The sequence below is a fragment of the Ambystoma mexicanum genome, chromosome 12 (genome assembly GCF_040938575.1).
Source record: "Ambystoma mexicanum isolate Mex_15411 chromosome 12, UKY_AmexF1_1, whole genome shotgun sequence".
Taxonomy (NCBI): Eukaryota; Metazoa; Chordata; class Amphibia; order Caudata; family Ambystomatidae; genus Ambystoma; species Ambystoma mexicanum.
The window spans coordinates 11,601,924-11,620,969 of NC_090936.1; the positions used below are offsets into that span (position 1 = coordinate 11,601,924).

The 19,046-nt window shown below is 43.2% G+C and overlaps 1 protein-coding gene across 7 annotated transcripts in view; it reads right to left on the reverse strand.

Moving 5' to 3' along the window:
* PCLO (piccolo presynaptic cytomatrix protein) overlaps window positions 1–19,046 on the reverse strand; it is an 854,190-nt gene that overhangs the window by 77,500 nt on the left and 757,644 nt on the right. For all 7 annotated transcript variants that reach the window (XM_069627816.1, XM_069627812.1, XM_069627813.1 and 4 more), the window contains 2 exons: window positions 12,781–12,922; window positions 473–540 (listed from right to left, as the gene is read on the reverse strand). In XM_069627816.1, the coding sequence (XP_069483917.1) occupies window positions 473–540; window positions 12,781–12,922 (210 nt within the window). The remainder of the gene's footprint in view (window positions 1–472; window positions 541–12,780; window positions 12,923–19,046) is intronic.

Genomic DNA, 19,046 nt, shown 5'->3' on the forward strand with positions numbered 1-19,046 from the left:
AGGAGGTATAGGTGTCTACCTTACACAGGTACATGGAAGTGTAGGGGACTATGGGATCCGGTATAAGGAAAGTGGGTGAGGGAGGTTGTGAAGGGGTAGAGGTACATTGCGTTCTCCCCAGAATGTCGGCTCTCATCCCATAAGGGTTTTCCCTCCCCATGTTATCCTCCCTCTGTGCACCACTCCCAAGGGGACTATTCGACTGTGGCCGCACCACCCTGCCCCCTGATATGATATGGCATTTATAACACGCCTATACACAAGAGAAGGGACAATATCCACAAATTCTTCACAGAATACATAGCTACAAAGCCTGATCTTCATATTACTTAGAGAACCAGTGTGGAGTCTGTGCATTTGAACCTGAGAAAATGATGCTTTACAAGACCAAAAGATACAAACAAAGCACACTGCAGAATGCCAAAATTAACACAATCGTGTATAACAACGGAAAACACTCCTTCAGTCCTACCTTCTGGGTCGGTTATGGGGACACCAGGCTGCAGTATCGGATCTTGTCCATTTTGAGTCATCTTCCCTCTACGGGGAAAATAATATTTGTAAAGTCAGACACTTGGACTGAAGAAACAAAGGAAGGCTACGCCCTCAAATAAGAGAGTTCACCCTTGGATAAAAGGGCCCAAACTAGAACCCAAGGGAAGTTCCTAGGCTATATCAAAATACACAAATATGTATTTACATTGTTAAATTGTGAGGGACTAATGACAATATGAGACATTACACATTTTAATCAAGCACACCTAAAGATGAAAAACCACCATCAGCGTAAAAACCTTAACAATAGACTAACAATGTATCTCATGAAAACATGTACAGTAACAAACAATGATACCAACTAAACAATGTGTACACTTTGCACAGCTGTATCAAAAACATTCAGAACTAAACACACACAAACCTAACAATAAATTAAAAAACAATAAAAAAACACAAAGTGAATGAAAGTGAGATATGAGAAATGAACAATAAGAATGTGGTACTGATGCACGTTTTTGTTGGAAATCATCAAAGCAAAAACCTATCACGCTTGACTTTGAAAGTGCTAGAAGGCTAAACGCGCCTCATCCATAGACATGTTTCATTTCATCATGAGCATGAAGCAGGGATGTCCAGGTCCCAGGAGCCAGATCCGCTCCATGTTTTCAGGATAGTGACGCAGAAACATGCAGTCACAGTGAAATTTAAGGACATCTGAGAAGTCCTCGGTGGTCATCTTGAAAACCTGGTGTGGTCAGGGCTCTCGAGGACTGGATACAGAACCCTCTGGATTACAGATTGTTTATGATGTGGCCAAATCAGGTCTTGTTCCCCAAACCTACGGGCACTAAAGAGGTCTTGTAGTCAACATTTGACTGGGGGTTTCATATGTGTGATAATTCCTATATTTTAGCTCCGAGCCATCACCTTCTGCGATACAGACTTATGAGCCTGTCCCTCAAAGTACTTTAAAAAAACACGTTTAGTTTTTAAATGACAGATTATAGAGCTCTTCACAGTTCACATGTGTATCTTGCTGTCAGATGCCAGACACACAGCATAGTGGTGTACAATGCAGAAGGGCAGTCTCCCAACTCTGTTAATTAAAAAACTCATAAAACAAATATGTAAGAAACTATTGATCTGAACTTCAACAGAGAACATATTCTCAAGCTCTAGGTTCCCATTCAATTTGGGTGCCTTAAGCATAGGGGTGCCACTGTAGACGGCGGACACAGAATAACCATCATGTGAGGAGCAATATAATGGCATAAGGGGTCTTGCCAATGGGAGGGTGTCTGCATCAAATTACACAACTGCCAGCAAAATGCAGAGCTATAAAACAGTAAGTCTGACGATCTGATCCCTCCTTCTCACCTCAAGAACTTGCACTGGTTGTGGAGGAGCCTTTCCTTGGTACAGCTCGAGTGGTCTTTCTGCGTGTGTATCACAGGCCCTCGTGAAGATAGGATCTATTCCGAGAGGAAGCCACTATTCTCGTCTGTGGTAATCAGTGAGAGCACGGGACCCACCGGTTCATACATAGACCCTCATGGGGGGAAAGGTAGAGCTGGCAAAAAAACCTCTTCCAGAATGCAGTGCAGGTCTTCTAGATGTCAAGGAACAATAGGTAAAGGCTGAAGCCAAAGCGCGCAGGCGCAGAGAGTCTCCAAAAGGCAAGTAGCAAAAGAAATCCCCCGTTCGAAAATGCCGTGCAGGTGTTCTGGTTGATGAGCGGAGACCGACAGGCAGGAGCTGAAGCCCGGGAAAGCGGGCACAGAGTAAGTCCATACAGAGGCAACTCGGAGACAGAGTAAACAGAAATGCTTCCAAGGGTTAGCACTGAGCAAGAAAATAAATCTACCAGCGAAGCCTGACAGCAGGTGCAGTAGAGAAGGCAGATGAGGCTGTAGTAGAAAGCAGAGCGAGGAAGAGAAACACTATAGAGTATTACGCTGAAGCGAATCATGAGGGTTTCAATGCAGTGAACGGAGGTTCTGGACCAAATGTATACTGCTGTGCGGGTGCCGTGTTATAAAAGGCTAGACCAGCAAGAGCCCTTCGGGAGAAGTGTGGAGGGAAAATCAATGGCTGATATTCCAGGAGCGCCACAACTTCCAGGGGGACTGATTCATGACAGTATGCCCTCTCTTATATCTGGATCTACCGGCCTTGCAAGCTTGTAGCTGAGGAAACCATTGAATCAATAGGGGTGCCTTGATATGTGAGGAAGGCACCTATGAGTTCTCAGATGCTGGATACCCATTCCACTGTTCCAGATATTGTAATGTACCGTGAAAATATCTGGAGTCACAAATCCGAGAAACCTCATACTCCCAGGTAATTCTGGAGGTTAAGTTCTGTAGGGCAGCATCCTTCGAAAATAAGGATCTGGTAATTAGGTACATAGCAAGGATGAATGAAATACCGATGGATCCAGCAAAAAAGGCTTGGGCAACCCTCGTTTCCCTTCTTTGGGAATGTGGCAGGCCCGTGCACTAACCTCCCTGGTACTGCCAATCAATTTCACGTGTGGGTCTCAGACCCTTACTTTTTTATCTCTCTGCCTCTCGGGATCCCCAACAGCCTTTCTGGTCCTCCAACCCTCCTGTGTGTGCTCACTGGTCTCTCACAGCTGTCTGAATCTGAGAAACCTTGTACTTCCAGGTTCTTCTGGAGGTTGAGTTCTGTAGGGCAGATTCCTTAGAGCATAAGGATATGCTTTGTAGGTGAATAGCAAGGATGAATGAAATACCGGATGGATCCGGCCAAAAAGGCTTGGGCTTATGAAGTTTAAAAGCCATAGGATTTCTCTTGGCTAATATATTGAATGGCCCAATGTATCTAGATGATAGCTTGGTGCGTCTAACCCATCGAGGTAAATATTTCATAGACAGCCATACATTGGAACCCTCGTCCCAACATGGAATGTTCCTCCTGTGCTTGTTCGATTGTTCCTTATACCTTTGCTTGCTATTCTACAAATTGTTGTAGGCAGAGATGTCTGTAAATAGGTAATCAATAGAAGGTAGATGGGTGGATGGAAATGCCATGTAAGGTAGAGAACGCAGATGTATACCATAAGAGCCATAGAAGGGACTCACTTTGATAGCAGAGTGAACCGAATTATTATAAGAGAATTCAGCTGTGGGTAGGTCTACCCAGTTTTCTTGTTTGTAGTTGGTAAAACAGCAGGGATACTGCTCCATCGTTTGGTTAAGTCTCTCAGTCTGTCCTTTAGACTATGGGTGGTATCCCAAGGAAAGAGCCTGATCTATTCCCAGAGGTTTACATAAAGTCTTCCAAAACGAAGAAGTGAATTGGGACCTCTATCAGAGAGAATAGATTGCAGCAGTCCAAATAACCTAAATACCTCTGGGAAGAAGACCTTGACCATTTCTAGGGCCGATCAAACTCCAGGCAAAGGAACAAAATATGCCATCTTGCTGAAGGAATCGACAACCACCATGATAGCAGTGCGCCCTTGTGAGGGTGGTAAATCTACCACAGATTCTGTAGAAAGATGACTCTAAGGACGGGTGGGCATTTGGATTTTTTTCAATAAGCCCACTGGTCTAGCACTACTGTATTTTCCCTGGGCACAGTCTGAGCAGGTTCCCAAATACTCTTTAACGTCTTCATGGGCAGTAGGCCATCAGAATGACTGTTTTATGGCGTATAAAGTGGCTGCAAAACCCTTAACACCAGATATTTTGGAATCATGGCACAAGGCCATAACCCTCTCTTGAAATGTATAGGTTGGTACCAAAAGTCGATCTCTGAAAAAGAAAATATTGTTCTGAAAAGTCCTAAATTGACGTAATCTTCCGGATTCCAGAAGAGTATACACGGAAAATGTATTCTTAACCTCCTGCAAAAAAGAAGAGATCATGAAAACACATTTTTCCTCTTGAATAATCTGCTCCGTGGGAAAGTGATGGTCAGAGGCTTCCCCTGGGCATCTGGTGAGACAATCCGCTTCATCATTTTTGCTTCCTGGGATATATGAAATGCTGAAAGCGAACTGGGCAAAGAAGTATGCACAGCGGGCTTGTTGAGCATTATGGCAGCCCATTTGTTGAAGGACCTTGAAATTTCTATAGTCAGTCCAAACAAAAAAATTATGTGATGTCTCTTGTAAAAGATGACGCCATTCAGAGCAAGCTAGTTTCATGTTAAGTAACTCCTTTTCTATTGCAGAGTGGTGGGTATCACTCTGCAAGTGGGTGTTCCATGCCATCGATGCTCTGTTTGAGGAGAAGCTCTGATGGCACCAGCTGAAGCATCAGCCTTTACAATAAAGGGCAAAGTCTGATCGGGCTGTTTGAAGATGGCTGCTGTAAGGAACTCACGGTTGCAACAGTAAAGACAGACACAAGTGATAACAGTTCAACGGTGTTTATTGAACTGTATAATAAAGTTGGAAAAACACCTAAACTAAACCTACATCTAAGATAGGAGCAAGCTACGACCATCAATTAATAATAAGGCAGTCCTAGTGGCATCTTGTCAATTAAAGCGCCTATTCTAAGAAACCTATTGCCAGCCCTTCTGCTAAATACAAAAAAGAGTGTGAGATAATGATCACAAGAAAGAAAGAAGCATACACAAACAATAAATCAGGACACATTTTGAGATTGTGACATAGTAGGATTCCGCAACACAGCTCATGCTCAAGCTTTCCCAGCACGAGCCAACAGTTCTGCTCTCAGCTATCAGGGCCTTCGGTGGATAAGTCTCTTTTCTACAAACATTCTCTTGCCTACATGGGCCTGATATATCAAAAATAATAAATAAAAAGCTACTTTTTACATGTACGTTGGGTGATGCCATTTCACCTCTTGGTCCCCCTCTTCCGGGCTCAAAGCCTCTGCAATATCAGCCTCCCTCCATTGGGTTAACTATGGCTTCTCAAAACAATCTCTTCTGTGACATTCACAAATCTTAATGTCTTTTTAAACAGTTCACTATTAGCATTTCTCTGCCGGGTTTACTCTTGTAAACACACTATTCATTGGGACTTGAGGCTTCGCCCCCTTTACATCAGCATGCCTCTGTCGGGTTCACTCTTGACAACTTTGCTAATCAACCAATACTTTGAACATTTCTTCGATGCAGTATTAATTTTCCTTAGCTTTACAATCATTTGCCAGACAAAGACTTTCGACTGTACAGAGGATTTTACTAAACCCCTGTATGACCACTTTGACCCCTTTCTCACGCCTTTCCCAAGTCCTTCTGGTCATGGTAGTTTTAACAATAGGTTAATCACCCAGAGATTCCCTAGTGAGGACCCACGTGGTGCCCGACACCTCTGTAGCAGGTTTACCCCTCTCACATTAACAGTTCTTTGTAATTTCTTCAATTAGCCGCTCGCTACTTTTGCTAAACACAGTTCGGATTCTTATCGGCTCTCCCCTCAAATCACCGGCTGTGATTAACCGCTTGGCTTTTCTTGTCTCTGAAGTCAAGGCCGGTACCATGGTAGCAAGTGTCTCTCCCCGACTTGGTAATCAGCAGAGGAGGGCCCTGTGTACCGTTGACATCTGCTGCAACACACACTTGCTATTGTTTGCGGTCTTACAATTCCTTCCACGAGGGTTTCACGGGCCTGGGTCAGAAAGGCAAGGTTGATTCTGTCCTTGACACCCCCTTGGTACTCGCCAACTTTCTCCTCCGTTTGAACTGCAATGCTGGGTTATCTCTCTCGTTGTGGAGTCTTCCTTGCTTGTATTGTGCTCTCATGCTCCACCTTTTATCCCTGTGCGCAAGGGAAAGGGCTGTCAGGTCTGTATGATTCTGGTCAATTTCCTGACTTTGCCTGACCCTTGTATTGGAACATGTCAGGAAGACAGCTCTGGTGTTAGTCTGTCATTTTTCATGGTGCAAAAGTGTTCATGTCGGAAAAGGGGAGGGTGCAGTGTTTGAGTGTCCTACGTGGTAGGCTGGGGAAAAGGTGTTATAAGAAGGGGGGACACCGGGTCTCCCTGTCGGTGTCCCACCTCCACTCCCTGAGGACGCCCCCCCATCCAGGTGATCCTCCCACATTGGTCCACCCCCGGGAACTGGATCCAAAAGCGATGGCGGTGTCCTGGCCACCTGGATGACAGATCCCCGGGGACTAGTCAGGGAGACACCTTCAGGTTTCTCACAGTGCCGAGCAGAACATAGATCTGAGCTTCTTGAAGGCACCTTCCACTTCTTCACTCCAAAGAAAAGCTATATCTTTCATCAGTACTTCTGTTATGGGAAGTATGATCCTTGAAAATGTGTTGATGAATTTTCGATCAAAATTAGCCAGTCCAAGAAAGCGTTGGATCTCATTAGCACCGGATGGAGATGGCCATTGGAGGATAGCTGTGAACTAGCGCTTTTCCATCTTGACTCTTTTATCCGATAATACAAAGCCCAAGTATGGAACAGGATACCTAAAAGAGACATTTCTCAGGCTTTACCAGTAGTTGATGACTGGGGAGCCGGTTCAGTAATTCAGTGAGATGTCTTTTGTGTTGACCCTTTGAGGTGGAAAATACAAGGATGTCGTCGAGATAGATGATTGAATGGTACAGTAAATCAGAGAAGAGCCTGTCCATAAAGCACTGGAAAATGGCAGGGGCATTGACTAGACCGAAGGGCATCACCTGTTATTCACCTTGACGATACAGTGTTCTAAACGTGGTCTTCCATACGTCCCCTTGACAAATCCTAAAAAGATGATGAGCGCCTCTCAGATCCAGCTTGGTTAACAGGACGGCTACCTGAACTCCTGTCTGATACTGCACTGGCCACCTGGTTATCCTCTCAATTCGGACCCAGGTTCCTGCCCATCCAGTTGCACCCCTGCACTGCCTCCTGGCAACCCTTGCACTTTGGCCTGCATCTGCAACCCTACAGTACCCTTACCTGCACTTATTAGATACCTGCTGTCTGCACTTTAACCCTCGCACTTGCCACTTGCTGGCCGCACTACTTGTTGTTTTTATTCTCCCATTCTCCCCTCCCCCTGGTACTTTCCCCTACCCTCTCCGCTGCACTTGCGCAATCTCAATGTAACTAGTCCTAGTAAAATCGATGTCTTTTTCCTTCCTCTGTTCCCCTCCCATGCCTTGTCACGCCTTGAAACACTTGTGTATAGGTGCATTGTAAATGTCATATCATATGATAACCGCCTCCAGAATATCCTTGATGAGACCCATGTGGTGCCTAAACTGGATGGTAACCCTGTTAGTGCCCCGATAGTCTATACAAGGCCGTAGTTCTTTGGAATCCTCCTTCGTTATAAAAAACAAAGGTCCTCCTGTGGGAGACTTGGATGGTCTTATAAGGCAGTTCTGCAGGTTGCTATCAAGGTATTCCCTAAGTGCCTTCATCTATGGTAAGGGAAGGGAATACATGCAACCTAAGGGTACCATGGCATCCAGAAGCAAATCGATAGAGAGTCCTCAGGCCGATGAGGTGTTAAGTCCTTCGGTATCTTATCCAGAAAGACGTCAGAAGATTCCAGGTACTTAGTGGTGATGCAATGTATCCGAATAACAGGAGGCTGAAGAGTGGACAAGGACACAAGAAGGACCCCTTCCTCTTTTATGATGGATCCGAAATAATTAAGAACAACAGAACTTGTAGGTGAAATGGAGGGTATTCCTTGTCTAATCTATGGCAGGGTTGTGGAGAAGAAGCCAAGGTATCCCCAAAATGAGGGGAAAATGAGCTGCGTGGATGAGATCAAAACACAATTTCTCTTGGTGATAAAACATGGACAAGGATAGTGGTATAGAGGAATGGCCAATGGGTCCTGAACAGAACTGCTGGCCATCCACTTCCTCGACCACTTGGTCTTACTTTCGCACAAGTCATGGGATGCCTACCTTGTCAGCCCAGACTATATTCATGACATTTCCAGCGACCATGCTGTCCTCCAAGGCCAATACTTCAATGCTACTCTTTTCTGGTTATTACAGATGGACTTGCACAACTAACAATTGTGTATCAGAGGCCTGTAGTGTAGGCATAGAAACAACCCAGCTGGGGGTCCCAACTAGAAGTGGGGTCTATCGTGTCCCTGTGGTCTTTGTGGTACTTCTGGGCAGTTGTAGAGTAAATCAGCTCTGGATCCACAACACAGGCACAATCCAAACTCTTGTCTCCTCTTTCTTCTTTCTGCGGTTAAGGGACCCAGAGGAGCTCCGATCTGCATTGGTTCTACTTTTGCAGCCATTTGAAAAGAAGGAGTGGTTAACCGAGGAGGTTGAGTACCCGGTAAGCTCTTATGCTTCTCGCGTTCTTCCCTCCACTCTGACAGACGAAAGGTGATCTTCAGGACCAAGGAGATTAATTCTGACAAGGTCGCGGGTCGAGTGGTGTGGGCCAGCTCTTGCTTTATTTCCTCGTGTAATCCCCTCCTAAACACCATATACTGAGCTGCTTATGCCCACCCTACCTCAGCGGCCGTCCCTTTGATTGAGTTTATGTAGGACATGATGTCAGAATATCCCTGTCTAATGTCCAGCAAGGATTCAAAGGCTGAATAAACCACTTCAGGTGTCTCAAAGGTTTGCCTTAACAACGTGATGAATGTAGCGTAATCCTGCATCACAAAACTGGCAGAAGTAACCAGCGGGGTGGCCCATGTCAAGGCATTACCAACCTTGTTAGAAACCATAGACACAACTTGTGACTAATCAGAGGCATGTATCGTGGTCCGAAAGGTAAAATAGACCATGCAGGCATCTATGAATTCCTGAGTCTCTTAGAAGACCCATCAAACCTGCTTGAGGCCAATCCCAATAGAGGAAGTTCTGTTGGATGGATATCTCTTGCCATCACTAATTGCCTTAGGACTGACTTCTCAACTTTTAAGGCCTGGACTTCTAAAGAGAGACCCTGGACAGCAGAAACCAGTTCTTGATCTGTTCTGCGGCGGCCATGACTTCTTGGTGTTACAATCTCTCACAATCTTATCCCTCCCCCTCACCTGAAGAACTTGCAGTGGCTGCGGAGGAGCGTATCCTTGGTGCAGCTGCAGTGGTCTTTCTTCGCGTGGATAGCCAGCCCTTGTGAAGATAGGGTCTATTCTGAGATGAAGCCACTATGCTCGCTCGTGGTATTTTTGCAAGAGCACAAGACCCCCTTCAGGCATAGACCAGTAATGGGGGAAGGGGAGAGGCAGCAAAAAAAAACCTGTTTCAGAATGCAGTGTAGGTGTTCTAGATGTCGAGCTAAGAACAACAGGTAAATGCTGAAGCGAAAAAGGAGCGGGCACAGAGACAGTCAGCAAAAGGCAAGTAGCAAAAGAAATACCCTGTTTGGAAAATGCTGTGCAGGTCTTCTGGGTGTTGAGCGGAGACCGAGAGGCAGGAGCTGAAGCCAGGGAGAGCGGGCACAGAGAAATTCAATACAGAGGCAAGTCAGAGACAGAGTAAGCAGTAATGCTTTCAAGGCCAGGCAGCGAGCAAGAGACTAAAGCTACCTAACGGAAGCCTGAAAGCAGGTGCAGAGGGTTTTATAGTGATTGCTTCGAATGCTAAAGCATCGAATGCCTTAGCATCTAAAAAAAAGCAACGAAAAAAAAGCATTGAATTCATTTAAAAAAAAATAATAAAATATTTGAATGGGGGGGTCCCGCCAACCCCCATTTTTTTAACCCTTAATCCCCATTATAATTCAAATAAAACCTTTACCTTTGAAAAAATGCATTCAATGCTTTCTTTGCTGATGCATTTCTTTTCAATGCTTTGGCATTCGATGCAACCACTGGATACCTGCAGAGGGGCAATAGTGTAGGCAGAGCAGGCTGTAGTAGAAAGGAGAGCCAGGTAGAGAAACTCTAGCATCTTAACCTGAAGCGAACGGGCGGGTTGCAACGCAGTGAACTGAGGTTCCAGACTCAATGCCTACTGCTGTGTGGGCGCCATTTAAAAAAAAGTCTAGACCGGAAAAAGACGTTCAGGAGAAACATGGAGGCACAATTAATGGCAGATACTCCAGGAGCGCCACAACGTCCAGGGGGACGGATTCATGACAGTAAGGCAGCAAGAGCGGATGGCCCATTGCAAACGCGGCAGTCAGAGTAATAGGAAATCACGGGAACGGGACCATGTATCATCAATGAGAAGATCCCTCCACTGGTTGATGGTGGAGGACAGAATCAAATTCAAAATGGCCCGTTTAGTCTTTAAATGCCTGAAAGGGCTTGCACCCGATTACCTGGCTGATAAAATTATGATAAACCATCCAAGAAAGAGTCTGCGTTCGGAAGACAAATTCCTGCCCTGTATCCCACGGACTAAATGTGTTTCAAGAGGAGACAGAAGATTTGGAGCTTTCGGGCCTAAAGTATGGAATCAGCTTCCATTAGAGATCAGAATGTGTGAAACCCTAGATCTCTTCAGGAAGAGATTGAAAACGTTCCTATTTAAATAAAAAATGAAAGTCTGACCTAACTAGAACTCCTGCTGCCCCCTTTTTTGGATTCTTGTTTAGTGGTCATCTGCACCCGAATACGGTTTGCTCTGTCTGGTGCACGTAATAAATCAATCAAAATCAACGTATTGCCACTGTTAGGAGTCGGGATCTTGGGCCGTGTGTGTTTGTTTTTTTACCCTATTCTACAGACTACGTTTTTGTCATCTTTTGAAATATAATCAATAAACCAAATTAAATTTAAAAATGCATGTACATATTTCCCCTGTTTGCAGTCAATTAATAAATTCACCATGTCTACCCTAAAACATTTATCGAAATGGGTTACATTTTTACTCGAAATGTCGGTGGTTCAAATCCCACAAACTTGTCAAACCCTGCGATTCACCCAAGGGTAAAATAGTAGGGCACCGAGAGGGCACCCACCCCACACAAGACCCCTATAGCCCCTATAACAAGCTCCAGGAAACAATTAACCCATCTGCTGAACAGAAGCTTGTATGTGGGTATTTAAATACTGATACCCAGTTGGTTCTCTGAAGCATATATGTTTGCACAAACACACATTTTTGTTTGCCAATAGTTGTGAACTGTTTCCAATCCAATTAAAATTGATGGTTTCATATTGATGAGGAAAAGTTGCTTGGGAGTCAAACAGGACACAGCAGAGGTTGTTTCCACGGGGGCTCAAGGAAACAGTATCAATGTCATGATGGAGACATTGTAATTATTATGGTATTGACCGAGCTTTGAGAAGCAACAGAGTGTTTTACAGAGGTATACACCAATACAAATGCAGAACGCAGCACCTTTCAGTGGTAACAACAAAACAGATATACAGCGGGGTGTGGGATACAGAGGAGGCGTACAGCTGTACCGAGGGGAGGAGATTGGTTTAGCAGCTCATGTTTCACAGGTATTGAACTGCCTCAGGGAATACTTCCACCTGCAATAATTATGGAAGTTTTCTTCTTGACTAACATTTCAAAAAAGGTAGCAGGCACTCCTCTCCAGAAAGTACATGGCATGATAACCTGTTCTGAACATGGCATGATAACCTGTTCTGAGATGAGAGTTTGCAGCACATGCTTTTGCTCACTGTACCTTTCACAGATGGGAAATATCCATTTGCCTATCAGTCTTTGGGGGCAACCAGACGTGGACTCCCTGCTCACTGTGCTCAGAGAGGCACAGCTTCACCTCACTGATGAGGCCCAACAAGGCTGAAACACGTGTATGGGGTTGCTGTTGGTACTCTTGTTCGGAGAGGAATTGCCACAGCATTTCGGTGCTGGACTGCCTATGTGGGCGGGACAAAGACTGATATGCAAATGGGTATTTCCCATCTGTGAAAGGTACAGTGAGCAAAAAGTGTGTGCTGCAAACTCTCATCTCACAACAGGTCATCATTCCATGTTCTTTCCGGAGAGGAGCACCTGCTACCTTTTTTGTAATTCTTCACTAACATATTATAAATTAGATTGTAATAGCTGCATATTGAAAAATCATTCTATATTCCAAACGTCAGCATGTGCACATTGCGTGTTCAAACAAGATGAGAAAATATTAACAGGACAAATAAAAAGAACACAGAACCAAAGAATTGTCTATCCCTGATGAATTATAATGATTGTGAAACAGATCAGCCCGAACACAACTTGCCAGCAAATGCACAGGATTTCTTTCTCTTGCTCTCTTTGCTACCAGAACAAATTCTTCAGCCGAGCCTTGCACAACAAGTAAGGTATTTAACGTCAAGTGCAGCACCGCTCTGCAGCTGCAGCAAAACCAATCACTCCATGACATTTGTAACAGTGAACACATCAGTGGGCACTGAGGATTGGACAATGGATTCCTTACATTCTGGGAATAGGAATCTGGTTGCTTTCGCCAGCGGTGCTGCTTCCTTCACTGTCCACACTATATCCACTACCATAACTGCTGGCCGACGAAGTGGTGGAGACAGAGGATTCCGCAGCTTTCGGGGCATTTGCCTTTGATGCTAATCAAGAAAGAGAAGAAACACTATCAAAAACATATGCACTCTTGGTAAAAATACTACGCACACTAAATTGCAGCACTCTTGTTATGGAACAGTCAAGCGAAGAAGCACAGACATTAAATATCCAGGACATGAACATATATTATAAGACAGTAGTGGTGGGGTTTGCAAACAGTGATGTACTAAGACACATAAAGAGAGAGTGATGTGTAGGACTCTCGGAACATGAGATTTGAAGCCACCAGGAATAAACCTCTATAGACCGTTGGAAAGATTACAGAAATTGCACTACTGCCTGTCAATTTTGAACAACCACGTGCACTGGCAGAAAGACCAAAATCTCATCTGTGCAATTGTCTCTTGAAGCAAATTTCATTTTCAGCTGGATCATGCAGCACAAACGTTGCTCCAAAATGTCCTAAGACTGACACAAATTTACAAGACACTGCGGATAAAGTGTGGAGAAATTCACACCATATCCGAGTAAATTACAAATAATGGAATTCCTTTAAAAAAGCCAATTTCTTTTGTACTTAAATTACGGAAGCCAACAATATACCCTCTGTAAGTGTGAAGGCACAGTTTGGAGAGGCCACAAACTCCCGCAACCTCAAGCCTACTTCGAAGTACTGTGACATTTGGCAACACATCTCAACGGGATATAAACTCTGAATCTTGAATTAGAGAGTGGAGAAATAAGTGACTCCTCTTTACTGCACCGGGGAGAGACCACTGCTTAGGATGGCCCAACAAAGTTAGGAACTCAACACCCAGTAAGATGGCTCAGTGGGTTAAACGCTTGTTACTGTGATCTGTGTTTTATTTGCAGGTCACCGGTTTGAATCCCTGCAAGGCCAGCTCAACCTTTCATCCTCCAAGGTTGATAAATGAGTACCAATTTCGATTGGGTAGTAATGTATGTAAAGTGCTTTAGATTAAAGTGCTATATAAAAATGCATTATCATCATTATATGCACTGCAGGAAGTTAAGTTGCTCCATCTGTGCAACTCAAAAGGTTTTTTAAAACAAGCTATTTTTATTGTTTTGGCTGGAAATTTGAACCTTTCAAAAATAAAACAAAAGGAGGAAGAAAATACAATAAAATGTGTCCTATACAATTAAGAAATACAAATAAAATATATCCTAAACAATCATATACAATTCCTTCAAATACATTTCTAACATATGTAGGCTACATAGAGAAATCAAAATCAGTGAAAAGGAGAAAGTAGAAATGGGTGGAGTAATTGCCAGACAATCATTGCTAACATTTTAAAAACATTGTATTCATTCTTATTAATATTCACCTACATAAGTACTCGGTCACATTTTTTAAAACAGCAAATAATTTATCACCGCTAAATTTAGGGAGGCACATTGTCCACTAAAACTCATTATCCACAAATCATCCTGCGATAACAATTTAAAACCAGAGAAATACTTATGAAAGTAGGACCTTCACTGGTCTGCAAGGTTGGGACAATACACCATAATATGTTTTAATGTCTCTAGTTCATTCATATTAAGACAAAATCTACATGATTTCTCCTCTTGCGACCATTGAGATCAAGTCCCAGTACTTCCCTTGCCAACCATTGGTTGAAACAAAAATGTATGAATAAATTACAATAAGAGACAGAAATGTTGAGGTTGGCGAAAGGTAGGATTTGGAGGAAATGAGCAAGAACAGAATACACATTTCATTAGTCATATGTTATCACTTCTAATGTTACAACATCAACTTTAGAATTTGCTTTTTTTCGTTTCTGGTTGTTTCAAAAAATTGTTTCCTTTTTAACTATCAATTATGGGGGAAATGTATCTTCTTCACTCACACTGTTTTATGGGATCAGTACTCTACATGTGCAAGTGGTCTTTCATGATACTCACCAATCTTGCTGTGCCTTAATATTAATAACTTGGTTTTTTTTCCAGAGCATTCCAATTGTCTGGATTAGTTCCCCGTTTCTACACGGAAGTTGATTCATTTGGCTCATATAATGATATTGGTTTATTCTCATCTTTTGAAGGAGTCATGTTGGTTGTGGCTGAGTTCAACTCTCCTATATAGGGTCAGATGTCTTAGTATTTATCATTTACATTACCCATATTTTTAAGTTCTTAGGGCCTGAGCCCCGCCCCCACATAATAAACCCTTAGTGACATTTATTCTCTCAATAGCTGCACCTCAAATAATTTGATATATGGTTTTGGGAGTAAGAATAACTACTTGCAATAGTTCTGCTCACTTAGAGTACTAGGGGTGATGCCATTTATATACAGCATTATCAACACATAGACATACTTAAGGAAATGTTCCAAGTAACTCTACAATACAACACATTTATCTGTGATGCTAATCATTACCAACAGGCGAAAGGAGTTGCCTATTGGCACCAAATATGTGCCAGCCTTGGCGAAATTTATGGGCCTTTTTGTAGACACTGTAGTATACAGAAATCATGATTTTCAAAAATATGTCTCACTGTTGACCAGCTATATCGACAATATCCTACTAATCTGGAAAGGAAGCGCAAATAAATTAGATATGCTTATAACAGATTTGAATTCCAACACTTTTGGCATAACATTTACAGGAACCCACAATGAGAAAGAAATACACATTTTAGATTTGACGATCTAAGTATCAGGCGGAAGATTGTTAACCCGAACATATAGAAAACCAACAGAAGTAAATTCATCTTTATACGCAACCAGTTGCCATCTCCAGTCGGCAATTCAAAACATACCGGTCAGGGAATTCATAAGGACCTGATGAAAATGTGAAGATGAAACCATCTTTGAGCAAGAATGCAAATTTACTGCAGCCAAGATTTCAGCAAAGGGGCTACTGGATAGAAAGTTTCCACAAAACACAGAAGAAGGCAAAGGGAATCATCAGGAGTGAGACGTTGAAACAGAAAGAGAAAAGTTCAGATAAAGAAATAGTCAAAAGTAAGTTCATTACTAAAGTCTTGGGAGGATAGCTCAGCGGCAACGTGCTCGCCATAGAAGCAAGAAGACACGAGCAACACAGGTTCGATCCCTGGGTCAGCGTTTAGAAACCTCTGGGTATTAACCGCATTATAAATAACCTATCATATCATAACAGACTGATTATCAGCACAGAACGAACAGTGACATGGCTGCAACCCCTGAGAACAGGATTTTATATTGTGGAACATGCACGTTGTGCATGCTTGCACATAAGACCACGGATACATTCACAGACTTGAGCGGAAGAAAAGTGCAGATCAAGGATTAAATTAACTTTAAAACAACTATGCACACTGATATGTGTTTGTGCCAGAGTTTATATAGGCAGTACAATCACACATTTGAACACCAGAATAAGGGAACATATGTCTACTGTCGGCAGTCAAGATCCTAAGCTTCCTTTGACTCAACACTGGCAAACAAATCACCAGACGCAGAAAAAACATAACATGAGATTTATTAGTCTAAAAAAAATTCATTAAGAGAGGTGAGAATAAAGAACGTGTTTTAAGACAAATGGAGGGCAGAATGATATGCAGATTTCGGGCAACAGGGCTCAGCCTCAACTCAGACCACGAAATGGGTTCATTCTTGCAAAAAAATAAATTCGAAATTTAATAGTGAACTGATTAAATAAAAATCTGAAAAGCAGGATCTTTTCATAAATAAGTTATATATAATTCCCTGAAAGGAGTGTGCTATTCTAATCATGTGTTTGTGTAATTAAATTGTATTGCATAAAAGTAGCCGAAAGTGGTGTGTTAAGTAGAAATTAGTAAATATATGCCTATATTGTAAAAGGAACAGATGGGAATTTGGTATATTTACAATGTGTGTAACAAATTGATTTTTTCAAGGAACCATATGTAATATGGGACGAGGATGGAAATAATTAGTTCACTGAAATAAATATGCATAGAACAATGAAAACATTGTGGATTCAAAGAAAAAAAATGGACAGTTTGAAAACAGAGTTAATTAAAGATCTGAAAAGCATTAGCGTCGACAAAAAGGTTTGGGAAAGCATTTCCTTAAGTATCTGAACCTATGTTTGCATAACAACAATTGCAAGAGGTGAGGCGGCACGATGGTGAAGAAAGCCGCACAATAAAACAGGATGACAACAAACGCGTTAGTGGAGACATGCTTGGTAACATGCACCAATATTCAAACACTTCCAAAATGGTGACCGTGCCTCGCAACCAGACACGATCGCTAGTAGAAATGACTCCATGAACTAAGGCAAGTAAGGCTGTACATAAATGGTATAATCCCTAGTACTCTAAGTGAGCGGATCAATTACAAAAGGTTATTCTTACTCCCAAGACGATAATTCAAATTATATCATGTGCCGCCATTGAGACAAAAAATATGTCACTCAGAGTTTATTATGTGGGGGCGGGGCTTGGGCCCTAAGAACATAAAAATGAGGGTTATGTAATTGATAAATACCAAGAGATCTGACCCTTTATGGGAGAGTGGAACTCAACCACAACTGACATGACTCCTTCAATAGATAAGAATAAAAACAATATCTGTCACGTCTTTCCCCTTCTCACCTGCCTTTGTTGTTTGCTTGCGACCTTCTGAGACGTCTTCTTTCTCACAGTCCGGGATTTGTATAAACCCGAACGCTGGTCCTCAGATTCCAGCGTGAGGTTCGCTATCCAACTTCCGGGAGCATTCAGAAGTCCAGGGTGAATACCAGGAAGGAATGAAGTTTGCATTCGGAGGCACGGAACGCTGTGACCCAAGTTCGGAAAGAAATCAAGGAAGATCAGAGGTAAGGTAGAGGAATGGGAGGAAGGACGGGGGATTCAAGGAACCACGAACCAGGAATCAAAAGAGAGCCCCGAACGAACTCCGGCAACACACGTCCGACTACAGCAAGCGGTAGCATTGAGAGGCACAGAGCCGCGGGGGCGTGTCTGTTTTGTAGAGCATGCAGCGTGGAGCATAGAGACTGGCCACGAGCATTCCGTTTCAAGCGGCCATGTTGGAAGGATCACTGTATTCAATCCCATATGGGTCAGGGACCAGGAAGTCCAAAAGGGATGCAGACGACGGTTCATGACAGTATGCCTCCTCTGAAACCCAGCTCCTCTGGGTTTGCCCGGATGGATAAAATGGAATCTTCTAACCAGCCTGGGGGCATTCATGTTTGACATGGGTTCCCAGGTGCGCTCACTGGGAGGGTATCCCTTCCATTCGACCAAATATTGTAGTTGACCACGTCGGTACCTAGAGTCACAGATTCTGGAAACCTCGTATACGAGTTGGTCATTTACAATCACTGCGGTAGATTTTGGAGCAGTTCGAGAGGACTGAACATATGGTTTTAACAGTGAGGTGTGGAAGACTGGATGGATCCTTTTCCAGGATTCTGGTAGTCGGAGTCGAAAGGCCACTGGATTGACAATTTCTTGTATGGAAAAGGGTCCATAATACCTGGGAGCCAATTTATTTAGGTGCAGATGTCGAGGAAGGAGCTTTGAGGATAACCAGACTTTATCGCCTACTGAGTAGGAAGGTCCAGGTCTTCTTTTGGAGTCAGCATAATGTTGAACTTCTCTTCAGGCCTTTTCTAAGTGTTCCTTTGCTTCTTTGTGTACAGTAATAAGGGTTTCAATCCAGGAATCTACCGCAGGAACTGGGGTAGGGTGTGGGAGAACGGAGGGTACAACTGAAGGATGAAATCCTTGACTGCAGAAGAAGGCACTGGTTTTGATAGCTGAATGATCCAAATTGTTGTACGTAAATTCGGCCACAGGTATTAAGAGTGACCAGTCATCTTGGACCTTGGTAGTGAAGCAACAAAGGTATTGTTCCAGAGTTTGGTTTACACGTTCAGTGGCTCCATTGGTCTGTGGGTGATAGCCTGAAGACAAGGAATGTTGGATTCCCAGTATACGACATAATTGCTTCCAGAACTGAGATCTGTACCGGGGTCCTCGGTCAGAAATGATCTTGGAGGGTAGCCCATGAAGCCGGAATATGTGTTCTAGGAAGATTCCAGCAAGGTCAGATGAGGATGGCAGTTTGTATAAAGGTGTAAAGTGAGCCATATGAGTAAACAAATCAATAGTAACCATGATAGTTGTGTAGCCACTGGAGGATGGTAGTTCC